This window comes from Leptonychotes weddellii, chromosome 6 (genome assembly GCF_054177405.1).
Source record: "Leptonychotes weddellii isolate Sample4059 chromosome 6, ASM5417740v2, whole genome shotgun sequence".
Classification (NCBI taxonomy): Eukaryota; Metazoa; Chordata; class Mammalia; order Carnivora; family Phocidae; genus Leptonychotes; species Leptonychotes weddellii.
The window spans coordinates 8,673,099-8,691,268 of NC_138374.1; the positions used below are offsets into that span (position 1 = coordinate 8,673,099).

An 18,170-nucleotide genomic window follows, 5' to 3' on the forward strand; every position below is an offset into this window, starting at 1 on the left:
CCCGCCCCGGGGAAGCAGTATTCACGGTGTTCATGCCTTTCTCTGGGTTCATGTTGTACATCTGACTACTAGCAGCCCCTCTGCTCTCCGGCCAAACCACAGCAGAGCAGGTGCTTTCTCTCCTGCGTCCAGGTGGGAAGCGCTAGGAGCCGAGCGTACCCTTCCTTCCCGCACTTGCAGGTCTTTGGCCACCCTGGCCCCGAGGTCTTGACCATGGGACAGGTGTGTCCCAGTCCTGGGCTTTGTTTCCTCAGAAGCTTTTGGATCAGTGTCTGGACTTAAGGGAGAGGCTTGGGAAAAAAGAGAAGTCTCTAATCTGGAAAGTTCTACCCCCCGCAAATTTACATGGCTGACTCCCATTCTTAAGTGAACTGTCAGCTTTTCAGAGGGGGCTTCCCAGACTTCCCCAGCTCAAGTAACCCACCCACGGTCCTCACTGCCTGGTAGGTAATTGCTTACCACAATACGCTTTTTAATTGTCTCATATTGCCACCATCTGAAATTATTTATCTCATCTCTCTGCCTGATAAGATTGCCAGCTAGCATCCGCCCGTGACAGCGGGGGTCTTGTCTATCTTGCTCGCCAAGCCTGCATCACATGGGCATGTGACGCTCTTCAGCTGAACAGTGTGTGTTGTGGGCGTATTGATGCTCAGGCCCTCTGCCCGCAGCCGCCTCAGAGCTCGCCCACAGCCGGGGTGGACAGTGTTCCACGTGTCAAGAGCTCCCACCTCGAGCTCCAGGGCTTTCCTTTGTGTTCCTGTAGAAATTTCCTTTATTTTCTGGGAGCTCAGTAGTGTCATACAAAATATGGCGTTTGCAGGTTTGAGTTGTTCTGTAGCAGGAGTCTCTTCAGACACATTTGTGATTATTTTCCACCTTTGAACAAAGCAGTTCCCAAACACCAAAGTGATGCCCCAGCTGCCAAAACCCTGCTCTCCGCCCCGCCTGCACCCCGACTTCCCTCCTGGGCTCCTTCCCATCTCAGCTTAATGGCCCTGACTCTGCTATCCAGGTCAAATTCCTGCCTAGCTCCAAATCCTTTCCTTCTGAGCATTTAACACAGCAGGTATATATTCGTCTTTGTTTCGCTCGCTTGACGTCTCTCTCCGAAAGCCGTCAGCCCCACGAGTGTAGGGCCTTGTTTGCTCTCTTCCATACTGCATCTCCAGCATCCAGCCGTGGTTTGGCACCTAGCGGACCCCTCAATAAACATGCATTCATAAATGAAGCACCAGAAAAGGGGCAGATTTTCATCACTGACTCATGTAATCACTAGCAGAACAGGAGCTACCGGAGAACTGGGGGGTTGAGTTTTTACTAACTTCTACCTTCTCCTGGAGCCTGGCTGATGAGGAGCGCCAAGATCTCCCTGAGAGATATACTGAATATCAAATTACACCACGTGACATGTTTACGACACCAGCCACCATAAACGCATTGTAGATGATCTAACTCGGTCCTGGCTGGACATATATACGGCCCCCAAATCCAGAATTCCCACCATCAAATCAGATCAGACCAGAAGAATCCCCCTGTGGCTGGCTGTCTTCCTCAGTGCCAGGACTATTTTACACTGAGAATGTGCATGTTTTCCCACTCGATTTTCAAGAATGCTGGGACCCAGCTACAGCCTGGTGGAGGCTCCGTGCACCAGGGATTCCTGCCCTCTACCTCGGCGCCACCTGGAACTCTCCTGCTTCCGCTTCCCTCTGCCTGGTGGTTATTGAGGCCTGTTTACCAGATGTCCCCCTCTGGGTTTCTCCTAACTTGGCAGTGCTTTATTGTCATGTCATGTTAGTTAGGAGGGAGATCCAGAGGCTCATCTCCCAGGAAAGGAGCAGGGAGTCTACTCAGTCAGCTCTTCTCCCCTCACTGGTCTCTGCTCCATCATCTTGTAACGCTTTTTTCCTAATTACTGCGCGTGACTACTGTGCTAATCAGTCTTTCCTGTTTCGGGCACAGTTCCTACTTTCTGGATCCATCTGGTTGCACAAGTTAGGATTCTTTATATCTTGGTAATAGAAAATCTAAACCAAACTGGCTTAAGAAAGAAAGAAACGCATCATTTGGACTGTTTTGCGTGCAAATCACAGAACACCCAGTGAAAAGTGGTTTAAGCAGCAAGGACATTTATTACCTCTTGTGACAAGATATCCAGAGGGAGGGCAGTTGCAGCTTGGGTTCAGCAGCTTTGTTATGTCATCCAGGACTCGGGGTCTTTCTGCCTTGTAATGTTAATTTGTTCATGGGTCCTCATGTGGCCACAAGATGCCTGCCTCACTTTGAGCAACACATGTGGGCATGACAACGTTTGGCTAAAGAGGGGCATTTCCTTTCAGTGTCTATTTTTACTGTGGAAAAAATATTTTCGAGAAGACTTTCAACAGACTTCTCCTTAGTCCTTTTGGTCAAGATTGGGTCATATTCCATGCCACAGGTACGAGGGAAGCTGGGAGGGAAGATGAGTATCTGGTTTTGTTTGTTTGTTTTTTGGCCTCTGTGGTGGAAAGTGGGCTTTGACAGTAAAGAAGAAGGGATAGGGAAACAGAGAAATAGAAGATATGTCTCCCAGCCTCCCCTGTGGTGGGGTTGAGGCCATGTGACCAGATCTGACCAATAGACTACGAGCAGCAGTGACATGTACCCATTCTGGGTTGAGGTAATTAAGCCAACTCACTAATCCTGGACTGCCTACTTCTAGACTTCCAGTGTCACAAGGAAAATTGTAACTATTTTGGCTAAGGCCTTGTAGTGGCGCTTCTATTATAACTAGCTAAATAGACCCTGATATACCTCTTACCCATCATGTGGGTTATTCTCCATTTGTTTCCACCCTTACATCAAATTGATCTCCACCTTTCTTAGCCTTGCTCTGCCCAGAGACTGATCTATGGAGTGTATCACACAGGTTCTCTTGCCCACTGGCTTTATATTGGCCTTAGCCAATGGGAGGTAAAATCATTCAAAGAGATGTTTGGGAGAGAGAGACCAAGGTGTTTTACCCCCACTTCCTCTTTTTTTGGCATGACTGCATGCCTCTAGGACCATAGCTCCTGTCTGGTGGCCCCTTCTCCACGGCTTCAGCCCTGCTGCTGAACACTGCTTCTTCCTTCTGGCACTTCAGGCCCGGGAAGGGTAATGTCTTCCCACTGCTGCAAATTACCACAAACCTGGGCTCCACTTTATCTATTTTTTTCATCGGTTGCTCCTGCTTTTGGTGTCGTACCTAAGAAACCATTACCTAAGCCAAGGTCACGAAGATTTATACCTACGTATTCTTCTAAGATTTTTTATAATACTAGCTTTTACATTTACGTCCGATCCATTCGGAGTTCATTTTTGTATATAGCATTAAGGAGGGGCCAACTTCATTCTTCCCCGCATGAATATCCAATGGTGCCAGCGCAATTGTAGCAAGGACTGCTCTTTCCCCCAGTGGATTGTCTTGGCAATTTTGTAAAAAAAATCAATTGACCATAGATGAATAGGTTTATTTCTGGAATTTTCATTTTATTCCATTGATCTATGTTTATCCTTATGCCAGCGCCACACAGTCTTGATTACTACAGCTTTGAGGTAAGTTTTGGAATTGAGATGTGAGTCCTGCCAACTTTGTTCTTCTTTCTCAAGATTGTTTTGGCTTCTGGATCCCTTGTATCGCCACATGAATCTTAGGATCACTTTCATGTCTGTCTCCTCGTGAGACCATGGATGGCAAAGGCAAGTCTCTGAGCCATCTTTGTGACCTCCTGTGTTTGTGGAGCTCATTAGTACACACCAGAAGCTTGTTAAATTGAATGAAATGTTCCAGGTATTTTTGTCTACAGCGTGGAATGAATTTCCACCTAGGAGAATGCTAAGTATTTGTCTCAGTTCCAATGCACTGAACTGCAAGTGATAACCCCAAAACAATGAACACAGGAGATTAACACAGGCTGGAGGTAGGCAGTTATTCTGCAGCTGAGCTATGTCCATCCTTCCTTTCTACTGCCCCTAGCATTCTGCTCTTTCCTATGCTTGTCACTTCATCAGGAGTAGACAGCTGCCATCATGCCTGGAACCGGGTCATCATACCAGCGTCTCAGAGAAGGAATGAGGTTGGGGATAAAGGCTCTCTTTTCTGGAGGCTTTTTCATCCAGACGGGAAGCTCCTTCACCTCTCATTGATCAGAACTGGATCACATGCCCATCCCTAGTCCAGTCATAGGGGAAGGAGGATAAGATCACCGTGACTTACGTAGGCCAATCACCATTCATCCAGTGAGGCAGGCATCAGAGGATACCTCTTCTGGAACCCAGGTAAGTGGGGCTCGTGGGCTGTATCAGCTGCTGGGGGGCAGCGAATAGTGCTTACCTCCAGCTGAGTGCGCACCATGCACAAAAGGGTATTTTTGTAGACTTGAGTAGTAACTCAACTGACAATATTGTTCCTTTGAGAAAATAAAATGTATTCTCAGCACCAAAGAGAACTTTTGGGAAACGACATTTGCAGTACAACCCAAAACCCAAAACACGAAGAATGAAACTCCTACATTTTCTGCATATAATTCCATCTGTCTGGGACCCTGTCGAGGATATTTTAGAAGATTTTAGTTTGAGAACCAATTGTGAACATAAACTGCCATGATGCCCGTATTTAGAAGGGACGGTGAGCAGAGCGTTTACTAGGAGAAAGACAATTTTTGTCGTTAATAGTTGTTGCTCTTGTCTTCACCACGCGTGGGATTGCCAGAGGCACAGGGACCTCGTCTGATCCGCCCAGTGAGGGCTCAGAGAAACTAAGGTCACGGAGCCGCCTCTCCTGTCTCCCGGGCTCGAACGCCGCAGCCCCCGCGGACGCACAGGCACCGCGCGCCCTGACGTCGCCAGGCTGTGGCCGGGTCCCAGGGAGCCAAGGACACCCGGGAAGACGCAGGCCTGGCGGGGTGGGCCCGCGGGCCCCGCGGGGCAAGGCTCTAGGGCCCGCACCGTACGGGAAGCGGGCCCCTGGTGCAGCCAATGCGCGGGGAGCGCAGGGCCGGGGTCCGGCCCCGCCGCGCCTCGGAAGCGCCCCGCGCCGCGCCCGCCGCCGGCCTCCCGCCAGAGGCGTCGCTGTGCGCTGGCGCCGGCCCGGGAGCCGCGTTCCGCGGGGAGCAGGCGCTCGCGCCGAGCAGGGGTTTCAGTTTCTGGCGCGAACTTCCGCCGCACCGAAGTTGCACGGCGGATTGGCGGCGATGTCCGGGGACAGCAGCGGCCGCCGGTCCGAGGGCCGGGGCCGGGGCCGCGACCCGCACCGGGATCGCACCCGCTCCCGCTCCCGCTCGCGGTCCCCGCTGTCGCCCGTGTCCCGCCGCGGCGCCGCGCCCGAGCGCAGGGAGGCCCCGGAGCGCCCGAGCCTGGAGGAGACGGAGCCGTCGGATTCCGGGGACGAGATGGTGGACCCGGCGAGCCTGGAGGCGGAGACCGACCACGGCCTGTGCCGCCAGATCCGCCATCAGTACCGGGCGCTCATCAACTCGGTCCAACGTAAGGCGGGGCGCGGGCGGGGGCAGGTGGCGGACGCAGGCCCGCGCGGCCCGGCTGGTCAACGGCGCCCGGGCCGGCCCCGCGCCGCCTGGCCGCGCCTCCATTGGCTCGCGAGGCGGCCCCGCGCCGTCGCGTGGAGCGAGCTGCGCGACCTTGGCGGGGGCGCGCGGGCCCCGAGGGGCCGGCACGGCCGGGAAGGGGCGGGGGCGGCGGCGGCGGCGGCGGCGGCGGGACGCGGGGCCCCGGGCGTCTTTTCTGGCAGTCGGCGGGTCCGGCGCGCGGTCGTCCGCCCAGCGCGGGGGCGGGGGGGGGGGGCAGCGCCACCAGGGAGCTGTCAGAAATGCCAGTCCTCGGGCCGCACCCCGGACCTACCCACTCTGAAACTCGGGGAGGCCCGCCCATCTGTCGGGTGGCCCTCTAGGGGCCTCTGTGGCTTGCAAAGTTTGGGAACCGCCCTTCGGAGCGCTCCTCGGGCTGCAGGAGCTGTGGAGCCCCTTGGGTGAAGGGTAAAGGCAGCCGGGCCCCTTTTAAAGTTCATGGTGCTTAAAGGTACAGTTACCTCTCTCTTTCCGAGCCACTTGGGTTAAAAAGATGGAGATGTGTGAAGTAATCCGCCCCCCCACACACACCCGGGGGAGCAGGGGGCCGGGCTTGGCTGCCCTGCAGGTGATCGCTTCGTCACGGACTGCGAGTGCCTGATGCGCACATTACCCAAACCTTGTATTTTTTTACATAGAAAACCGGGAGGATATACTGAATGCCAGCGACAAATTAACAGAAGTCCTTGAAGAGGCCAACACTCTGTTTAATGGAGGTAATTCGTTATTTTATATATGAGTGCTTTTTATTATAAGTTTTAGAGTAATTTTAACTAGTTTTATATAAGAGCCAAATTATTGACATCACACAATTCCCACATATTGTAATAGTGCTTTACTAGTGTGGGAAGTTTTTTCGTTGTAGTGGTAATTCTGCTTTAACTCCCCTCAGGCGCCCTGAAGGCTTTATGAGAGATTCTGGGGGTGCAGCCAGCAGCCTGTTTCAACAAGCCCCCCCCCCCACCAGGTGGTCCGTTGCTTGTTCAGGGTTGAGGAGTTTGCATGTGTTACCTTTTCTCTGTCTATGGTATTGGCTGCTGGGTCCCCAGGATGCATTTGTTGAACAGAACACGGTTCTCCGAGGTCTTTGAGGACCAGAAGCTTTACCTCTAGCCATGTGCTAGTTATGACTAATGGCTTACGTGTTGCCCGCCGTTAACGTTTTTGTGTCTGCCTGTTCTCAAGTGAGTGACCTTCTAGCTCTGGTCACAGCCTCCTCGCTGTTCCCCAGGTGGGGTCTCCCACATTTGGTAAATCTCATTTGAATCCTTCCAGAACTGGGCGTTTCCCCACCACCTGGTTAAATCCCTCCTCCACCGTCCTTAGCTCTGTCTTCTCTTCACTCCTGGACTCCCAGTCGGTCTCCTCAAGGTTCCTCTGGACCCCCTCAACTCCCTTGCGGTTTTACTGTGCATCTTACTAGTTCCTGAGCCACACATGGCCTCCCCCTCGGCTGATTCCGCCCTGCTGACCGGGTCACCTCGCTAAGGCGAAGTTCTCTCACTCAGCTGGGCTCCGGGAGTCGCTCAGCAAACACAGAATTCTAGATCCTTGGCGTTCATGGTTTTAACTTGGTGGAGGCCTCAAAGCCATCTGTGACCGAGAAGTCTGCACTTTCCTCTCTAGCCGCGCTGGGAGGCCGGTGGGCAAGGCCCTGGGGCAGCCCAGGAATGAGCCTCCAGCCCCGGCCCCTGCTGCCCTCTCTCACCCGTGGTCACTTCCGCAGCCTCGCTTCCGAAATAAAATGGGAGAAAAATGATGTATACAAACAGAACCCGCAGTCCGCAAGTTCAGCAGCCTGCGGCGGGTTCAGGAAGTGGGGGATCCAAGTGAAAAGGCCTCAGGAGGGAGCCAGGCCCAGGTGTTTCTGTATTTGAGCGTTGCCCTGTTCCCCTCTTCTTGGCTCCCTTTCCAGTCTGCCTTTCCAGGTATTCCCAGAGCACTTTTCCCCCTTCCCCGGGGCCCCTCAGGCCTGCTCTTAACTCCAAAGGGCCTGTCCCTCCCCTCCCCCGCTTCCTCCTCAGTTTCCCTGCCCCATTCGCTTCTTGTCTCCTGTTGAAATCTTTTTCTCTCTATAGCTTAAGTCCTGGGTCCTCTGTCAAACGTTTCTGGGTCACCCATCCTCAGAGTCGCTGCCCTGCGGTAGGCTGTTGATGTGGTGGCCTGTGCTGACTCTGGGGGGGTGGGGTGGGGGGGCGGGAGTCCTAAGCTGCCTGCCCAGCCCCCACTCCTACTCTTGATGCTCAGCAAGCCACCCTGCCTTACACGGAGTGGGCCTGCCTTTTGACTTACCTCCGCACAGGTGGGAATCGTGGCAAGGATGGGCTCCTGGGGTCAGAGGAGAAAGCCGGTGTGGGAGAGGAGAGAGGCTTTGTTGAACCAGAGCTATGAAGAGCTGGTGGCTCAGTTCACAGGAGCAGGACCCCGGAGGGAGAGTGGCTTTTAGGAGGACTGGTCAGCTCTGACTCCAGATTTTGGTGGGTTGGGTAGAGGAGCCAGGTTTTAGAGGGACATGGGTATGTTTGAGGATTTTTTTTTTTTTTTTTTTTTTGGTCCAGTGGGAAATGTCAAGTAAGTAGGTGGAAATTTCAGGAAAATCCCTGTGAATAATGGGTTTTTAGTAATGTGTATTTTCCTTCTTTTCTGAATAGTGTCCCGAGCAAGAGAAGCAGTCCTGGACGCCCAGTTTCTTGTTCTGGCTTCAGATTTGGGCAAAGAGAAAGCAAAGCAGCTGCATTCTGATCTTAACTCGTTTGATATGTTAAGATATGTTGAAACTCTAGTAAGTTCAAAGCTACAGAATCTTAATAAAAAATGTTTCCCATGTCACATATTGTATAACTATCTACTTTGCTTAGATCTGTATGCAAAGGGATTTCACTTCCTTTTTCCTTTTTTGGGGGGCCGGGGAGGGGGGGCATGTCTCAGATTCCTCCGAAGAGATCTCACCAAGTTAAACAATGACAGGGGAGCCCTGTGGAGGAATTTAGGGTGGCAGCTTAGAGGTTTAAAAATCTCTTAGCATTCTAAGACTCTGGGTGCTACGTTTATTTACAAATGGCCATTTTTTCATTCTCAGTGACCCCGGGCTTTTGTCCTGGGCTGGGCAGGACCCACCCTGCAGGTGGCAGGGCTCAGCTGGAGAGGAGTTAGGCCTGGTGGGGGGGCATGTTTTCATCAGTCCTTAACAATATAACAATATCTTGGAACCATATGAATATGCTTGGGGTTTTGCTTTTTTGTGGGTCTTTTTGTTGTTTTATTCACCTTTCTTTGAATGGTTGTTACCTAAAATTTTTAAACTTTTCTTTAAAAAAGCACAATGAGGCTGACCTTGCATTTTACTATGTTGTGATTGTTTTTTGTTTTTTTTTTTTTTTCTGTTTTTGGTTCCACTCTGAGCTAACCTCTGTCCTAGCATTTGTGCTAGGACTTTGAATTTCTGCCTGAATGTTTGTTAAATGGTTATTAAAATGATTTAGTACCAGGAGACCGGCCCAGATAAATTAATTCTTTTGTAAAGGCAGGAGGCAGATGAATTTCCTGTTGTTTTTAAAACCTTAAATGGTTTAAAATTGAAATTTAACTTAAATTTAAAACCTTAAAATTTTCTCTCTTTTAACTTTTTTATTGTGAGGTATAATGCATTTGGAAAATGCACACTCATGTATAGCTGAATAAATAAAGTGACCATATTCTGGGTTATCTTTTTTTAAATTACTGGTATTTATCCAGGTGAGATGTGTACTTTAACAAATCGGAGCAAATTCTGGAAGTCTTAAGGCATTCAGTGTAAAACCCTAAATTACAGCTTTGAAATCGCTGGGTGGGGAAGCCCCTTCCGAGTTCATCAAGTATAGGTACTATAAGGCAAAGATGGGTAGATTTGACCAGACAGAAACGGACGCGTCCTCCTTACGCGTGCAGTAGCGGGGGGGGGGGCGCGGCTTGCTGACCTTATGTCTCTGATCGGGCTCTTGCAGCCTCTCTTCAGAGTTTGATTGCTTTTATTAATAGGGGCAAGCTTCCCGAGGGCTTTTTGATTATTGTTTATGTTTGATATTACTGTTTTAATTTGATAACTTGTAGGCATTTTATAATTTCATAATGTAATCAGGGTGCTTTGATTTTCTGTGAGATAGTGTGGGATAAGAGAATTATTAGACTTCTAGCAACTCTTCCCAGGAAGGCAGTGGTAAGATGAGCAATCCTCTGACTCTAGGCCACTGCTCTTTGGATGTACTGAGACACAAGCTGGAGAGAGGTCTCTAGGAGGTTGGCTAAAAACGAAAATCCAAAAGCCAGCTAAACTTGCCTGTTCTGTCCTGGAGCCTTTGATTTGGGATGTGATTTCAGATTTGTATGTTGGTACAGCTTTCCTAATACTTTGATGGACTAAGGATTCATTCCTTCTAGTATTTCTACCTTTGAAAGGTGGGGTTTATATAAGATTATTTGTATAATATGAAATGTAGCCAACGTGTTAGGGCACTGAACAGGCTTTTTTGCCTCTGGCCTCTTCAAGTTTAGTGATAGAGATTATTGGATGTGGTGAATGATTGCCTGTGGCTTAACTGGGGTTTTTTGTTTCCCTTCATTTTTGTAGCTGACACATATGGGTGTAAATCCGCTAGAAGCTGAAGAACTCATCCGTGATGAAGATAGTTCTGATTTTGAATTCATAGTCTATGACTCCTGGAAAATATCAGGCAAAACAGCAGAAAACACCTTTAATAAAACCCATACATTCCACTTTCTGTAAGATTATTTTAAAAATCGGTCAGACCAGCCATTTGTAAACCTTAAGTTGTTTTGTTATAGTAGGAACAAGAATTATCTGGTAGGGTGGCGGTGACAATCAGGATGCCATTGTGTGGAGATTTTTCTAAACTTTGACCGAAAAGCCCATAAAATCTCGATGTGGATGGAACCTCATCCTGCTTAATTTAAGCAGGAAAGGCTGTGGGCCAGAACCGCTTACCACAGGGCCCTGCTGGCTCCCTTCTTTTCTAGTGTGTGAGGCTCTGGGTCTGGGGCATAATGTCTGGCTTTGTTTTGTCGTCTTTAACCCTTATCCTGTAGGAGGATGATACCTCTTATGGAGGGTCTTTTAAGATTTTACTAACGTATGTCAAGTGCCATTCATTGTAATTTCCTGTTGGATGGTCACTGACTTGTACTGGAAGCCTGCTTGAGTCACTCACATAAACTGCCCACCCCATTTTTTTGGAAACCACTCTACTTTTGAAAAGTTTATCTTCATACTCAGTTTAGCTTCCGTCCTAATTTCCTAGCCCAGCCCTTTTGGAGGAACGAAGAATAGCCCTTACTGGTTCTTTTGTAAGACCACCTTCAGAGACATTGGTTGTGACCCCCAGCAGATACATTCTCTGGGGCAGCCACCCAGTTGTTTCTCCCTTATGTGCTCCAGCTCCTGGGCATCTGTCTACTCCAGTTTACCCTCCCAAAGCTCTGGAGGGCGGCGGTACCTCAGCGAGAAGGCTTTGGAGATGCACAGGTGTGGGGCCACGCATCTGCCCAGAACCACTGCGTACATGTCAGCGTAAAGATCAGGCTTCTTTGTTACAGGATGAAGTCCAAATCTCTGTTCTTTGCTTTTGAGCTCAAGGCTCTGTCATAAATCCCAGGATCTAAATGCAGCTGGGGTGCTGTGTCTTAAACTTTCTCTCCTCATCCAGCACAGCCTGCGTCCACAGTGAACTGCTTACAGCTTTGTGCCCTTGCACTTGCTGTTACTTTGGCCTCCAGTCTCTTCCCCGTCTTTTCCATCTGGGAAGGTTTGCTCCTCTCCCAGGCCCTAACTTGGAAGCTTCCAGTAACTTCTCCAGACAGAGGTATCATTGTAAGATCAGAGATCCTGGCCCGATCACTCCCATGTCTGGGTAGATCTCTGCCCCCGTGCTCTCAGAGCACTTGAGGATTACTCTAGCACAGCACTGTGGGATCTACCGTATTATGTTGAAATGGGTGTGTGTGTGTGTGTGTGTGTGTGTGTGGATTTGGATCCGTCCATCTACACTGCATGCTTTGAGCTCCTCGAGCTTAGGGACCATATGGGTCCATGTTCTCGGGGCCTTGGCCTCTGCATGGTACATCTATTACTGTAGCTTAAGTCTGCAGTAGGGCTTTTTTTAAGGGGCGTAGAGAGTACAAAGGGGGAAAGAATTCCATGGCTTCTGTTTGACCTGTCCTTCTGAGACAGGTGTGGGGTGTGTTCTGTTGTCGTAGGCTGGGAGCCTCGGCCTTAGCACCCCTAGTCCAAAGGCTTTTAACCCCCGTGGAGCTCTTTGTTCCCCTTTCCCACACCTTCAGCCTTCCCACTGATCTGAAGTTGGCTTTGCCAAAGAGACAGTAGGCTAGCTGGGAAGACCACAGGCATATTTACCGGTTTACTGTTGAGAGCAAAATAGGAAGGCGTTTGAGGGGGTATCTGTGGCTGAGTAAAGCTCCTGGGAGTTCTTTGAGACACACAAAGGGAGCAGAGAGGATGTCACAAACCTGACAAGAGTTTTGGTCCAATGTCAGTTCGTATATCACTGGAGCCTGGTCTGAATTCGACCATTTCCGTGGGAACTGCTTCCAGTTAGTGCAACCAGTTTGTTTAAAAAACAAATAAAAAAAGACATGAAAGCATATTTTTCATTAGGTTGGGTTCAATACAAGGAGAGTTCCCTGTGCCAAAGCCACGAAGTGATCGTCCAAGAAAAGGTCCCACGACAGAAGAGAAGAAGACAATGCCTGACCAGGTTTGTTTTTTAAAAACACCTCAGGTTACAGCAGCTATTCATACAATATACGGGCAATCTGGCCATCTTTCCAAGCTTTAGGGTCTAGAGTCAGGTTTGGTTCATTAAATAATTACTTAAATAATTGCAGCTTTTAAACATTTGATTGGATTAACCCCTTGTCTTAGTTTTAATTCATGTCTGTAGTTTGGATCAGTTCTCCCAAACCAGGGGTTTTTAGCCTCGGCACCATCAACATTGGGAACTGGATCCTTCTCTGTTGTGAGAGGCTGTCCTGTGTGTTGTAGGATGCTCTGTAGCATCCTTGGCTTCTCCCCATTAGGGGCCAGTAGCCTCCCCTCCCAGTTGTGACAACGAAAAACATCTCCAGATAGTGGCAGATGTCCCAGGAGGCAAAATCACTTTCGGTTGAGAATCACTATTCTAAACTGCGCTATTTGTATTTTGCTATTTATGTTCAACCTGAAAATGGTTGATTTGGTAATGTTACTCCTCCATTAAAAAGTTAATATAAAAAATGTTACTGAAACTAGACAATCTTTTTTTTAACTTTAAATTTTAAGATGAGGATAAAAACTGCTAGCAGTCCCCCAGTAAAAGACAGCTAGAGGAGTTTAGATGTGTCAGAGAGCAGAAAACGTGAATGAGCAGGCAAGTAGGTCAGTCTGCTTGGTAATGACTTTATATTTTCAGTTAAATGAAATGGAAGAATCTCATCAAGAAGCAACAGAAAAAGAAGTGGAAAGAATTTTGGGATTGTTGCAAACGTATTTTCGAGAAGATCGTAAGTATGATACCAAGTTCAAAGTAGAGCAATTTGTATTTATCAGTTAGACACACATCACTCGCAGTCAGAAGTTATTTTTTTTAAAAAGCATTTTCAGTTTTATGTAATGTTTGAATCATTTTGATTTTTTTTTGGCATGTGTGTTTAATTCAGCTTCTCCTTTAGCAATCCCCTGTGAGAGTATTGGCAAAGTAACTTTCCATTCTTGCTTTTAAAAGATGGGGTATTTTCTCTGTTACAAAATAAAAGGTGCCATAGAAGGGGTAGAGCTGAGTACCTGTTCCCTCGCTCCCCAGAGGCAGCCACCTGTATGATGTGCTTGTATACTTTCAGATCTTACGTTTATGTCCGTCACGTGACTTTGCACATAAGTAAGTTGGGGATTTTTGTTGGTTTTTTGCTTTTTTCAAAGCTAATCATAATACACACATTCTTCTGCACCATGAGTTTTCCATGTGGACATTCTTCCATATCCGTACATCCAGATCCCCCTTATTCTCTTCAGTGATTCCCATCATATGGCTGTGTCCTGCGTGGGTGGACGACTAAGTTCTTTGTAGCATTTTATTCTTGTGAAACCCACTGCAGTGGGAAATCTGGGTACACAACTTTGTGCACACACGCTGATATTTCTGTAGGACAGATTTTGAGAGGCGGGTTGCCAGATCAGTGGACATACATATTTTTAATAGGTATGTTACATTGCCCCCCGGAAGGGCTAAATCAGTTTTCACTCCCGGGAAAGTTTGAGTGCCCATTTCCTTCCTCTGCTAACACAGAATATTGGTCTTACTGATTGGCAAAAATCATCTTTCCTGTTTTGAAGAATTTTTTTTCCTCTTTTGTCTATAGCTGATACTCCTATGTCCTTCTTTGACTTTGTGGTTGATCCACATTCTTTCCCCCGAACAGTGGAAAACATCTTTCATGTTTCCTTCATTATAAGGGTAAGATTTAAGATCATTTCTCTTCTTTCTTTTATAGCTCTTAAAAGGGTAAATAATAGGGGTGCCTGGGTGGCTCGGTCGGTCAGTTAAACGTCTCTTGATTTCGGCTCAGGTCATGATCTCAGGCGAGCCCTGTGTCCAGCTCTGCGTGGACCCTGCTCTTGCTCGCTCTGTTTCTCTCTCAAAAAAAGGTGGGTAAATAATAAAAGCTGTGGATGGGAGCTGGCAAAGGTATTTGTACTAACTGGTATGTATGGTAGACCCGTTGTCGCAAAACATTGGCGCACAGGCAGAAGAAACTAGCTGAAAATTTGTGTGGGCGCCTGGCTGGCTCAGTCGGTGGAGTGTGCGACTCTTAATCTCAGAGTTGTGAGTGTGAGCCCCACATTGGCTATAGAGATTACTAAACATAATAAACTTAAAAAAAAACTGTGTGCTTGCTTTTACATTTTAGGAATTTACAGAACGAATTGACAAAATTTGAATATGGAACTATAGATTAGATAACAGTATGGTATAAATGTTAAATTTCCCAAATTTGATAGTTGTCTTGTAAGGAAAGATCTTGTTCTTGTCAAGAAACATACACTGAAAGTATTAAGGAAAGGGAGCAGGTTGTCTATCACTTATTTTCTCATGAGAATTCCTAATACGTATGTAGAGGGGGAAATAACGTGGCAAAACTTGAACAGATGGTAAAGCTGGGGAAAGAATATATGAGAGGTCTTTATAGTAGCCTTGTAGCCCTTTCAATTTGAAATTATTTCAAAATAGAGGTTAAAAAAAAAAAAAGAAAACCCCTACTCAGAAATAACACTATGGAAATTTGCTTTCGACTGTCTTTAGTCTTATAACAGGTTGCACTCCCGCTCATGGATGATGAATTTGATTTTAACCTCAGGAAAAATCTTTTCTCGACCAAAGTATTTTCCCAGAAATGATAACAAAGGCATATTTTGTCAGCAGTAAATGATGAGTTATGCATAATAAAATGCCGAGTGTCCAAAAATATGCATGAATCACATTTAAGAGCCAAGTTTTAAGAGCCAAGCCAGTTACAGTTTTATTTAGGAGATCCTCAGGATGGAGACTGATGAGAAACCTGAAGGATGCCCCAACGTAAAGTCTTATCCACATAATCTCCTCATTATTGTTACAGTACATTTTGATTGTCTGGGATATGGAGGTTTGTTTTTTGAGAGAGAAAGCCGGGAGAGGCGGAGAGAGAATCTCCAGCAGACTCCCTGCTGAGCATGGAGCCTAGTGTGGGGCTCAATCTCATGACCCTGAGATCATGACCTGAGCCGAAATCAAGTCGAACGCTTAACCGACTACACTACCCAGGTGCCCCATGGGATATGGAGTTTTCTAATTAATAATGTTTTTTATCCAATGATTATAGGTTTTGAATGTAATTTTTTAAATCGGCTTTTGAATCTAAATCTAAAATTATGTTTGTGTTTTAGGATGGTTTTGCAAGAATAAAGCTTGACCAAGACCGACTGCCAATAATAGGTAAATGATACTATGTTAAGAAAAATTAGTTTTAGAGAAAATGTATGTGTTATTCGAGTTCATGAAATGCAGTTTTCTGAATGTAACCGAGTTTGCATTTTAGGTAACTTTTACAGTGCTCTATCTTGCTCAACTAACTGAAATACTGCAAACATGATCATCAGTTAAAATGAGGGGGTTCATCTGTATCATTGACTCAACATCTGCCCTAAAGATTAACAAGAAAGGGTGCCTGGGTGGCTCAGATGGTTGAGCGTCTGCCTTTGGCTCAGGTCATGATCTCGGGGTCCTGGGATCGAGTCCCGCATCGGGCTCCCTGCTCCTTGGGAGCCTGCTTCTCCCTCTGCCTCTCTCTCTCTCTCTCTCTCTCTGTCTCTCATGAATAAATAAATAAAATCTTTATTAAAAAAAAAAAAGATTAACAAGAAAGTCCCTCCAGTTTTGAGAATGTTTGTAATTATAGTTGCTGTTGTACTTTTCTTCCTTCTGTTTTTTCCCTGAAGCCACCTCCCTCTCCTCTCCTTGAGAGGATCTTTCTTAGTTGAATAATTTCACCAGCTCAGTGAGTCCTTTCTTTCTAAGGTCCCCTGTAGAGAGTCAAGTATTTTTATTGCCCTGATTGGTACTTTAATAGTTGTCAATTTCTCTTGGACTCACTAGGGCTCAGCTCTGAGGTTGGTAGGTGGATATGCAGAAGTTTTCAAATGATTGCCACGTGTAACTCTACTACGGGAGGTACTTTTTTTTAATGGAAGCAAATGGATTACTTACTACCGTAATAACACTCTTAACACATCAGTGATGCACGGAATCATAATAAGTATGTAATATTATAAGTGTCTTCGATACAGGTTCATTCCTTCTCATCAGTTTCTGTTCAGAGTACCTCTTGCGATTTGATAACCTTTGAAAACTTTTGTCTTTCAAACAGAGCCTGTTAATATTAATGAAGAAAGTGAGGGAATTGACCAAAACACCCAAATTAGGAATCAAGGAATCATAGCTTTGAGTTACCGTGACTGGGAGGTAAAGCTCTGCATGTTGCCCCCGGGTAGTTCTGCTTCCCGCTTCGTTTGCGGTAAACCCAGTCCCCAAATGATCTTTGTTCTCTGCCAGGAGATCGTGAAGACCTTTGAGATTTCAGAGCCTGTGATTGCTTCAAGCCAGAGCCAGCAGAGGCTAAGCGCTTGACGCCAGCAAAGGTAGTCCTTCCTATGTGTTATTAAATGTTAATTAGCATTCCAGACCATCTTCCTTTTTTTCATTCGGGTGAAATTGGGATTTGCCTCCCTCTAGTGCCCCATTCTTAGAACTGTGTGTGCCTGTGAGAAAGGCAACTTTGGGCCTAGTGGCTGCAAGTCCCCTTCTTCGGATTACTTTGGTTAAGTAGAATATTGAACCCTCCCATCACCGTACGATCTGATTTGCTTATTTTACAGCTATGAAGTAGAAAAGGAGAATTAGGACAGAATTACCTGGAATAATGTCAGTAAATGGGCATTTCTGAAATCTGAGTTACGCTGTGAAACACTTCTTTATTTTTATGAAGTAGAACATGCTAGAAGGAAATCTTCGTGATGATCGGGCATTTGCTGTGGGTGGGAGTCAGAAGACCTGTATTCTCTTTGCTCCATCCCCTTAGTTTAAAATCACTGAGCAAATCACTTAATCTCACTCAGCTTCATTTTGTCTACAAATCTGTCTGTAAAATGGGATTTTGAATTAGATCCTTAAGGGTTTTTTTTTTAGCTCAAATTTTCTATAATTTTGAGAGTTTCAAATTAGCTTTTAATACTTAATGTAAACTCTTAATATGCACCTCAATTAACTGAGCTTCTTTTGTTCCAAGATAACTGAGGGAAACAGAACAGACATAAGGTATATAATATGCATGGCCTGGGGCTCTATTCAGAGAGAAAGGACTAGTTATTAGATCCTATTTATGTATATCAGGTGAACTTTTGATTCATTTTATCATTTATAAACTGTTAACCAGCTATTTTTCCCTCTTTTAGGACTCAAATGGATAGTGAAATCGAAAGACGAAAGCAGCATGTATTGTATATACTGTATGATTAAACATTTTTAAAGACAGATTGTTTTTAGTAAAATGTAGCTTTTGATAGTTAATGAATTTGTCATGGTTGTCTTTGATTAAAGGAAATTCACTGCCATCTTCACAAATAATTGTAGTTATTTTTTATTTTCCCATCATGCCAGAGTTTGTCCTTTCTCCAGTCCTGTCCCATTAAAACTTTTTTAGTTAGGTTGTTACGGCCTGTATATCATTATGGTTCTCTAGCTGTAAAGTTAGCTGGTCAAGTCCACAAATCTTAGGTTGAACTGTACGAAATTGTTGTTCTTGTAGGTAAAACGCAGTCACATATCAGCCATTTTATAGGTTGCAGCCTGTGATTTACTCACAGGAAACTCTTTAGCCCTCTCCTCTGCCAGGCCAGGCTGGATACCTGTCCCCAGCAGCAGTCCTCTCTGCACAAATCCCAAAGAGGAAAACCATCCAACGGGGTGGATGGTGCTACTCCCGGGC

General features: G+C 46.6%; 1 protein-coding gene and 1 long non-coding RNA gene across 2 annotated transcripts; both read left to right on the forward strand.

The window, feature by feature from the left end:
• The first annotated feature begins 5,131 nt into the window (after positions 1 to 5,131).
• On the forward strand, positions 5,132 to 17,809 carry NSMCE4A (NSE4A component of SMC5/6 complex). The gene is made up of 11 exons (XM_081823383.1): positions 5,132 to 5,508; positions 6,245 to 6,322; positions 8,258 to 8,388; positions 10,213 to 10,364; positions 12,274 to 12,373; positions 13,067 to 13,157; positions 14,013 to 14,107; positions 15,574 to 15,622; positions 16,554 to 16,648; positions 16,739 to 16,824; positions 17,638 to 17,809. Exons 1-10 carry the CDS (start codon positions 5,217 to 5,219, stop codon positions 16,811 to 16,813), a joined length of 1,158 nt encoding a protein of 385 aa, XP_081679509.1. The 5' UTR covers positions 5,132 to 5,216; the 3' UTR covers positions 16,814 to 16,824; positions 17,638 to 17,809.
• On the forward strand, positions 15,629 to 16,525 carry LOC145722123 (uncharacterized). The gene is made up of 2 exons (XR_014146161.1): positions 15,629 to 15,858; positions 16,062 to 16,525. It is a non-coding gene; the product is annotated as an uncharacterized LOC145722123 (long non-coding RNA).
• Positions 17,810 to 18,170: the final 361 nt, after the last annotated feature.

Coding starts and splice junctions, on each gene's coding strand:
- NSMCE4A (XM_081823383.1), top strand. CDS start 5,217: ATGTCCGGGGACAGCAGCGGCCGCCGGTCCGAGGGCCGGGGCCGGGGC. Junction 13,158..14,012: donor AACGTATTTTCGAGAAGATC/GTAAGTATGATA, acceptor TTTTGTCTATAG/CTGATACTCCTATGTCCTTC. Junction 15,623..16,553: donor AGACCGACTGCCAATAATAG/GTAAATGATACT, acceptor TCTTTCAAACAG/AGCCTGTTAATATTAATGAA.